Here is a 9,788-nt window from a genome sequence, read left to right as displayed (position 1 = left end):
GAGAAGAGAAGAGAAGAGAAGAGAAGAGAAGAGAAGAGAAGAGAAGAGAAGAGAAGAGAAGAGAAGAGAAGAGAATTGAATTCTGCTAATAAGCTGTTTTAAATTCTAAGCCCACTTCCTGGTCCTTCCAGATTACCTTGTACAATGCAACTAATAATGACATGAAAATGCAACTAAATAAAATCTGACTCAAGTAAAGCAAAATATCTGAGATTTGAAAGTACTGCCTCAGTTTCTAAGGACCCCTCAATACTAAAAAACAGGGAACCAATATTGTTTTGGCTCATACACTATGATAGAAAAATGATAATCATAAGACTAGTAAAAATATACTAGCAAGAAAATATCCCAATGAAAAAGCATTGGCTACCTTTAAGGCATTTACTCCTCTTTTCACTCCTTTATTCATAAAGGGGGAAAAATCCTTCAATGAAAAAGCATTGGCTACCTTTAAGGCATTTACTCTTCTTTTTACTCATTTATTCATAAAGGGGAAAAATTCCTTCAATGAAAAACCATTGACTACCTTTAAGGCATTTACTCTTCTTTTTACTCCTTTATTCATAAAGGGGGAAAAATCCTTCAATGTTTTGACTATTGGTCTTCCTCCAAAAGAGTCTTTAAAGAAACACAGAACTGAATCCAAAGACAAACAGGATTTCCTACTGCATATTTCCACAACAATGCAATTCCTTTAAATGCTGCTCATAAGAAAACCCTGCTCTTAACTTTATTCACAGATATTGTATTTAAACCAAAATTCAACTTTCTAATCCTATTTTATATACAATCGTAACATCTAGCTCTTAATTTCTAATTAGCTTGCTCATGGCTTGAAGACATACCAGGAAAAAAGTGTCACAGCTAAACTGTCTCTTCCTTCATCAGAGTCTACACACTAGTAACATTACACTTCATCCACAGACGGGCGCTCACTGAGTTTTCAGTAATATACAAGCGACAAGAAGCAGTGAAAACAGACAAGAGAAAGAAAAAATGGTAACATGACTCACGCTGGTCTCCCAACATGAAGCAGTTAACAGGAGAAAGTTTACAGACCTCCTTCGATGGCAGGCACAGTACAGAGCCACTGGGCTGTACTATGAAATATGGGGTGGGGCTAGTGACAAGAGGGAAACGAGAACACTTACTCAGTCAGAAGCTGGTGGAGCTTGTGATAACCTCGTTCCAGGGCCAGGCTTACAGGCGTTGCCCCTTCCTTGTTGTGGATGCTGAGAGCTCCACGGCCACCTGGCTTCTGTAACAGGAACCATGTCAACCGCAGTAGTCCAAGCCGCACAGCAAAATGCATAAGCGTTTCCCGGGGGCCATCATCTGTGAATGGGAAAGAACATGGAAATAGAAAAATATAACAATAACCAACCGCAAAGACCAAAAACCCCACAACAATAGAAAAGACAAGTTTAGGTAGACAACATTGCCTCCAAGCCTCTAGGATCTTGAAAGTAAATTGTAACATACAGCAAACAACTGTATTACAGGTAAAATCGCCATTTAAGTAAAGACAAAATAAAGCTGGAAAAAAATTATGATGCAAATTCTTCAATAGGAAACAAATACCTAAGAGACCGGAGCCATTTCTGTACTTTTTCAGAGAGGTTGATAAAGGTGACTACATTATGCTCCTTCCATTAAAAAAAAAAAAAAAAAAAAAATAATAGAAGTAAATGTGGTTCCTTCCATACGATGGGGATCTACGGTGAACAGTTGTCAGGACTTAAGATGGGTATATCCTTAAGGGTATAATTACTTTCTAAAGAATGCTCAGACAGGAGTTGGCTAGTTAAACACTAAAAACAGGTTAGACTTGTTAAGTACACACAGGTCTTTAGTCCCTCACACTAAGGGCATATCAAATTGCTGGCACGACTAGCTTTGTGTTGGCTTAACAAGGAAACGAAATGAATCTTCAGGTACAATGAGATGAACTGTAAGACTACACTAATTACTTCAGAAGAGAAACCATGTGCTTGGTTTTATTTCCCTTGAAATAAAGGGTCCTTCTTGGCATACTGAGTCATTAAGAATCCTACCTAGGTAGGATGAGAAAGGGCTTCAGTTCAGACAAAAGTAGGTTCAGGCCTGGCCTTATATCAGAGTGGCTAGGCACGATTCATTTGCCTCTCTGAGCTTCACTTTCATATCCCTGGAGCACAACACCATCACCTCACTCAGAGGTGTCATACTAGAGAGGGGTAGATGAAACGTTAGACTAATGACTGGCTGTAGGGTTCTCATTAGGGTTCTCCCTTTCCCCGCTTCTGGCCCTGTTCTTCAGATTAAGTGTTAACTTGATGAGCAGCACTCTTTTCCTGGCTCATCCTTGTCTGTGAGAACAGGTGCAAAGCATCCTCAGACTTCTTGGATGAACCCCAATGGTTTCCTTTTCTCTGAGATGTTCAGATGTTTAGATATGTGAATATCCCAAGAGGAATGAACACATCTTTGAAGATGTGACTTTACAAAAGATGTGCAATACAAAAGTGCAATTTTTTTTTTTTATAAACAATTTTTAAAAGACTTAGTTTCTCTGGGGCTGGGGACTTTTCATGTGAGTACAGTGCCTCAGAAGAGGGAGGTGAATCCCCTGGAACTGCAGTTACAGGCAGCTGTGAGCTACTTGCCTTGAGTGCTGGAAACTGAACTCAGGTCCTCTATGAGCTCTTAACACTGAGACATCTATCTGTCTAGTCCAAAATACACTATTTCCAAATATCACTTGTGTTACTTTATAACCAACACAAATTTCATTCAAAGCAAATTGGTCTGCAAATTTCATGACTTCTTTGTTTTTAATTGCTGAGTAGTATTCCATTGTGTAAATGTACCACAATTTCTGTATTCATTCCTCAACTGAGGGGCTCCTGGGTTGTTTCCAGCTTCTGGCTATTACAAATAAAGTTGCTACAAACATGGTTGAGCAAATGTCCTTCCTGTACATTTGAGGATCTTTTGGATATATATCTAGGAGTGGTATAGCTAGATCTTGAGGTAGGAAATCATGAAATTTGCAGGCAAATAGTGGGAACTAGAAAAGATCATCCTGAGTGAGGTATTCTAGAAGCAGAAAGATACACAGGGTATATACTCACTCATAAGTAGATATTAGACATATAATATAGGATAAACATACTAAAATCTGTACACCTAAAGCAACTAATCAAAAAGGACGACTCTGGGTAAGATGCTCAATCCTCATTCAGAAAGGCAAAGAGGATGGACATCAGAAGAGGGAGAAAACAGGCAACAGGGCAGAAGCCCACCACAGAGGGCCTCTGAAAGACTCTACCCTGCAGGGTATCAAAGCAGATGCTGAGACTCATAGCTAAACTTTGGGCAGAGTGCAGAATCTTATGAAAGAAGTGGGAAATAGTAAGACCTGGAGAGGACAGGAGCGCCACAAGGAGAGCAACAGAACCAAAAAATCTGGGCACAGGGTCTTTCCTGAGACTGATACTCCAACCAAGGACCATTCATGGAGATAACCTAGAACCCCTGCACAGATGTAGCCCATGGCAGTTCAGTGTCCAAGCAGGTTCCATAGTAATGGGGAAAGGGACTGTCTCTGACATGAACTGATTGGCCTGCTCTTTGATCACCCTCCCTCCCCCGCCTCAGGGCGCTGGACCCTTAACAGGCCACAGAGGAAGACAATGCAGCCACTCCTGATGAGACCTGATAGACTAGGATCAGAAGGAAGGGGAGAAAGACCTTCCCTATCAGTGGACTGGTGGAGGGGCATGGGTGGAGAAGAGGGAGGAAAGGTGGGATTGGAAGGGAAGGAGGGGGAAGTTACAGGGGGGATACAAAGTGAATAAATTATAATTAATAAAAATCAAAAATTAAAAAAAAAGCAAATTGGTCTTTGATATTTTTTCCTCTCCCACAACTATTTATACACGAATCAAATCAGAATCTGCTGTGTGCTTGAAAAGGGACAGGGACTGAGATCAATGCTTCAGAGACTGGGAAAAACAGCTCAGGAATAGAATGCTTGCTGAGCATACATAAGTGCTAATACTCACTCCTCTTAAGAACTGAACCCCACTCCCACAAAAACCCACAGAAAGTAATGTCCTTGAAGAAATAATTACGTCTCCAAGCATAAATTTTAATAAACACATCCTCTGAGAAAATTGCAACTCCAGGTGAAAAGGCAGAAGGAACACTGAATTGTTTTTATACCTCTCACAAACATTCTGACCATCTTATCAAAACACCAAAGTACTAAGTACTTAGAGACCAGGAAATATGTGGGTATTTTTTTTTCAGAGCTGATTCATTCCAGCCTTATCAGGTAATATCTCCGCAAAGCAGCTTTCTTTCCAGCCTCCACTCTTCCATTTACCTTTGTTCTGAGTCATCATAAGGCCAAGTGCAAATTATGTCATTTCTCTTTCCAGCTCCACTATCCCCACCTTTTTTTTTTTTTTTTTTCATACAGGGTTTCTCTGTCTGGGACTTGATTTGTAGACCGGGCTAGCCTCAAACTCACAATTCACCTGCCTCTGCCTCCTCAAGTGCTCGGATTACAGAAATGTGGCACTGTGCCCAGCATTATCTATTACCATTTAAAAACCATGTAACTTGAAATAATGATGCAAATATTAAGTCCTATAATAAATGTTCTCCTATCAATGTATTTGCTTCATCAACTATCTTTCCTTCCAGATATTCATCAATCCATCTTACTTTTTACAAATTTCAAAGGAAGATGGAGATATCAGACTAACTTGATGGATGTACCAACTAGAATTCAATACATGGCTATAAGTTTAAATGACTAACACACAGGAAAACACAAGTATAACACTTCATTTTTTTTAACTTTTATTAATTACACTTTATTCATTTTGTATCCCCCCATAAGCCCCTCCCTCCTCCCCTACCAGTCCCACCCTCTCCCCCCCCCTTTCTGCATACATGCCCCTCCCCAAGTCCACTGATAGGGGAGGTCCTCCTCTCCTTATTTCTGATCTTAGTCTATCAGTTCTCATCAGAAGTGGCTGCATTGTCAGGGTTCTAGGTTATCTCCACGGATAGTCCTTGGTTGGAGTATGAGTCTCTGGGGAGTTCCCTGTGTTCAAATTATCTTGTTCTGTTGCTCTCCTTGTGGAGTTCCTGTCCTCTCCAGCTCTTACTATTTCCCACTTCTTACATAAAATTCCATTCACTCTGCCCGTCAGTTGGCCATCAGGCTCAGCATCTGCTTTGACAGTCTGCACGGCAGAGGCTTTCAGAGGCCTGTTTTGGGTTAGGGTTTCATTACTAGAGCCAATCACTGCCAATCATTTTTCATGGTTTTCGCTTATTCAAAAAGTCCATGTAAATGAAACAATATAGTAAATGTTCTTGTATAAGGCTACTTTCATTCTTCCTGACATTTTCCATACAATTGCCATGTGGCATTCCATCTTATTGCTTAGTACATCCATCTCATACATATATCTCAGAATATGCCACCTATTCTTTGTTAGTTTATGAACTAGGTTAAAAAAAAAAGGAAGAGGCAAAAGGAGAAAAGGATTAAAATATAAATGGAGTTTCACCTAGGCTGTTTTGCTATAACAGCACTAAGAGTTGAGACCTTACTCTCTACCTCTTAGATCGCTTCTCCTCCTTTCCTCTCAAGTTTAACTGCAAAGCCCAAATAACCCACAATCAATTTCCATCTGCTATGATTCCCTGACCCATGATTTCTGCCTGTGGGCATGGTGACGAGGGAGCTCCAGTCGCCTTCCTGTCTCCAAACCCTAATACTAGTGTTAGAGATGTGAGCTACCACACTCAGCTTTTCACCAGGTGTTGGGATCCAAACTCAGAGTGCCATGCTTGTGCAGCACTGGTTATACCCCAAGTCACCTTCTCAGCCCACAGCTATGGTTTTAGGTTGCTAGCTAGATTTCTTACAATGTCATTTGGGTCCTTCCTCAAAATAGGAACTTATTATATCAAGGAAATCAGAATGTTCTTGTAGTATTTCCACCAACTCCTTCCTCATCTTTGCCCCCTCCCCCAGCTGTTGCTCTTGCAGGCACACTTAGGGCCCCGAACAGTTATTTCGTATGACCATATTGTTGTCTCCTTTTTAATCGTTGTGTTAATTATTTCTCCCAAAGTCGTGATCAAATACCCAACAGAAACAACAAAGGAAGGCAGGCTTACTTTGGCCTGTGGTAGTAGAAGTTCCACCCAATCACACACAGCAGGAGAAAAAGCAATGTGAGAATGTAGCCAAGGCTTATGCTCATGGTGGTACACAGAGCAGCAGTCAGACCTGGGCTGGAACCAGAAGCAGATATCACCTCCAACTGCCCCTAGTGACCTCTTCTACCATTGAGGCCCAATCTCTGAAAGTCTCCACAACCTTAAAAATAGCACTTAAAAAAAAAAAGTGGATAGTTGTAGGTTCAAACGGTAATAAGCACACTTAAATGCAAAGGTCTATTGTGGCTTGCTTAAGCCACAAAGGAGAGCACAAAGGTCTAAGTTCCAACTGCAGTCAGCTTTCACGCTGGACGCACTTTCACACAGCAACCCAGAGCTACAAGAAAGCTGATGTGCCAGAAGGCATTCAACCACAAGGGGTCTGCTGGAAGATTTCAATCTTTTTCAAGTTACATTTCCTGAAGAATCGAGGGCTTCATGTACCGTTCCACCCATCACTGTGCCCGACAAGCCCTCCTCACAGCACTGTTTGAACCTGTAGCTGTGAGATTCCGCAGTCACCGCCCTGTCCACTTCTGAGTGCTGGCCTATAAATAACCCTGCAGACAAACAAGCAGCAGTAATCTTTACACTACACAGGAATGGAGACATCCTTAACAGGCAAAAAGTGGGCTTTAAAGAAAAATGGGGGTAACTGTGACAATAACAAGGCCTTGGAGGAAGCAAAACCTTTTAAAGCTTTAAGCCTTGCTGCTGATAGGTACTATGTGTCATAGGAGTCCACAGTTACGAACCCTTTGCCAAGACAGGGAAAAATCCAAAGCAATCTTTCTAAATTTTATTCTTTTCCTCTTTAGCATAGAAGATAGCTAGAAAAAATACATAAAGACTAGTATAAAAAGGACAAACTTTATATGGAAAGCTACTGAACATCCTGAAAGGGCTGTGGGAACAAAATCGCCACTTGATTAAGGTTGACTATCAACAAACCAAAGTCAACAGTGAGAATGCAGTGCCTGTTCTTATGGCATTCTTCTTTTTTATTTTTTAATTAATATTTTTATTTATTACAATTTACTCACTTTGTATCCCAGCCGTAGCCCCCTCACTCAGCCCCTCCCAATCCCTCCCTCTTCTCCTCCCATGGCCCTCCCCCAGTCCACTGGTAGAGGAGGTCCTCCTCCCCTTCCATCTGACCCTAGCCTATCAGGTCTCATCAGGACTGTCTGCATTATCTTCCTCTGTGGCCAGGTAAGGCTGGGACCCCCTAGAGGGGTGGTGGCATTCTTCTTAAATCTGTCATCATTCTCCTTACCAAAACTGTGGGTATGACTGCCACCTTCAAAGTCATATCTAATTTCCACTTCCTTATACAATACCAAGAGGACACAGGATGGAAATATCCACTAGGATATGTTTCTCTTTGCTTTCTACACAGCAAATATTCACTCTATGCTACTTGAGAGTTATACTGATCGCTATCATAAAATGGTCTTCCAAGAAAAACCACTCAACTTAGCATTCTCCCTAACCACGGAAACACCGAAGAACCAAGGCAACTAAATAAGACTTGGAAAATTTCCGTGCTGCACAACTCACCTTCCACCCAGACAAACCTTCATTACCTGCACTTATGGCACCCTGTGGCAAAAAAAGCAGTGTGGAGACTTCCTTATATAAACTTGAGAACAGAGAACATTTGGAAAAAATAAAACAGACAAGTGATACAGAGATGGTCTTGGAAAAAACCCTGGTTCAGTTCTCAGCACCCACAAGGCAGCATCTGTAACTCTAGTTCCAGGGGATCTGATGCGCTCTTCTGGTCTTGGTGGGCACCAGGCATACATATGGTAGATACATGCTCATTCTCATAAAATAAAAATAATAAAACATAGTTGGGTGTCAGTGTGCTTACCTTTAATACAAGCACTCTGGAGAAAGGAGCAGGTGGATCTCTATGATTTCTAACCTAAGCTAGTCTGGTCTATCAAGTTCCAGGATAGCCAGGACTACACAATGAGGTCCTGTCTCAAATAAACAACGAATGTGTACAGAAATAATGAAGTAATTTAAAGAATAATTAAAAAAAAAAAAAACAAATTTCTTCTTGCTCAAACTGAAAGTTAGGACTAAACTTCAGCAAAAAGAAGAGCAAAGGAAAGCAACCCCAATTTTCTCTGAATACTCTACCTCTTAGAACAGGCCTGTTTTATCATTTCATAAGACTTTTTATTGACCTGTTAAGGCTTATCAGTGTTTTGGGCCTTGAAAAGATGAAGAGATAGTGGTCATGGTATAGTCAAACAAACAAGTACAAACTAGTCTACAAGTGAGTACACAGCTATACTCTTGTCTACTTTATTTTTGAAAAAATTTAAATAACAATTTAAGCCAGGATATAACAAGTTAACTCCAGTTCCCTTGTTTCTTTCCATTAAAGTAAAACAAAACAAACAAACAAAAAAAAAAATCAAGCTAAGCAAGAGCTTTTTAACTTCATGTTAATGCCTGAGTTCAGGAGGGCTGTGAAATTTGTTACATGTAAATGTTTATGAGTATACAGCTACATGCATTTTCTCCCATCAGAAGTAAAAGGAACTACTCTCAAAGGAGTCACTAAACTGGGGTGAGTGTTGGGGGGGGAAAGCACTGCATCTCAACAATTAATGAGAGGATTACCCACAAATCTTGCATATCTCCTTTGAACAGTAGTAGAGCTATTACTCTGGAACAAAACAGCAAGTGGCCCTCTTCTATAACAAGACATCCTGTCTACCTGTTTTCATCGCAGGTACCAAGCTGTTTCACAATTAACATATAACTTGACTGGTATAAGCAGGTTATTTTGTTGCATTCATTCATCCTTTAATAATAACACAGACTCTTATGTTCATCTGTCCTCATGACAGCCAATGTTTCTAGATTCTAACCTGCAACTGAGCAAACTATCTACACTGCAGAATGTGACAGAGCATTCAAAATCAGATTCATGATTCCAGCCATTATTTATTTTTTTAAATTAAATATCTCTGTACTATAAATTTCACCATGTGAGATGGCTCAGGAGGTAAAGGCATATGCCACCAAGCCTGACAATGAGTTTTATTCCACAAACTCATGAAAGAAAGAAAACTGACTCCTACAGGTTGCCCTGACACTGCATGTACGCTGTGGCATGTATGTTCACATGTGCATACATACACACACACACACACACACACACACACACACACACACACACACACGCACAAACATAATAAGAATAAATATATTAAATATTCTACCTTGCAAAATATATATTTAACTTGTTCAGTTATAGTTCATTTTAGTTGCTATTTAAAATGTATATATACTATAAAACTTACTTTAGAGAGTGAAACTGTACTCAAAGTTTTAACACAGGCATTAGGGTGGTGTAAGCTACTACTAACACAGGCTGCAAAATAACTCCAATGTTCACAAAGAAGTCTCCCATGGTAAAACTTTAAGGTCAGACCTTTTCCCCACTGCCAGTGTATAGCAACTACTGATTTCTCAAGCATATTTACTTACTTATTTATTTATTTATTTATTTATTTATTTATTTATTTATTTATTTA

At 40.1% G+C, this 9,788-nt stretch overlaps 1 protein-coding gene across 7 annotated transcripts in view; it reads right to left on the bottom strand.

Moving 5' to 3' along the window:
• Positions 1-9,788, bottom strand: part of Akap13 (A-kinase anchoring protein 13) — a 279,187-nt gene that overhangs the window by 167,833 nt on the left and 101,566 nt on the right. For all 7 annotated transcript variants that reach the window (XM_055623428.1, XM_055623430.1, XM_055623429.1 and 4 more), the window contains exon 5: positions 1,152-1,335. In XM_055623428.1, the coding sequence (XP_055479403.1) occupies positions 1,152-1,335 (184 nt within the window). The remainder of the gene's footprint in view (positions 1-1,151; positions 1,336-9,788) is intronic.

Source organism: Psammomys obesus, unplaced genomic scaffold (assembly GCF_907164565.1).
Source record: "Psammomys obesus unplaced genomic scaffold, mPsaObe1.curated_primary_1811, whole genome shotgun sequence".
In the NCBI taxonomy this organism is placed as follows: domain Eukaryota; kingdom Metazoa; phylum Chordata; class Mammalia; order Rodentia; family Muridae; genus Psammomys; species Psammomys obesus.
Note: the sequence above shows the minus strand (reverse complement) of the source record. Positions and strands in the feature narration are given on the sequence as shown.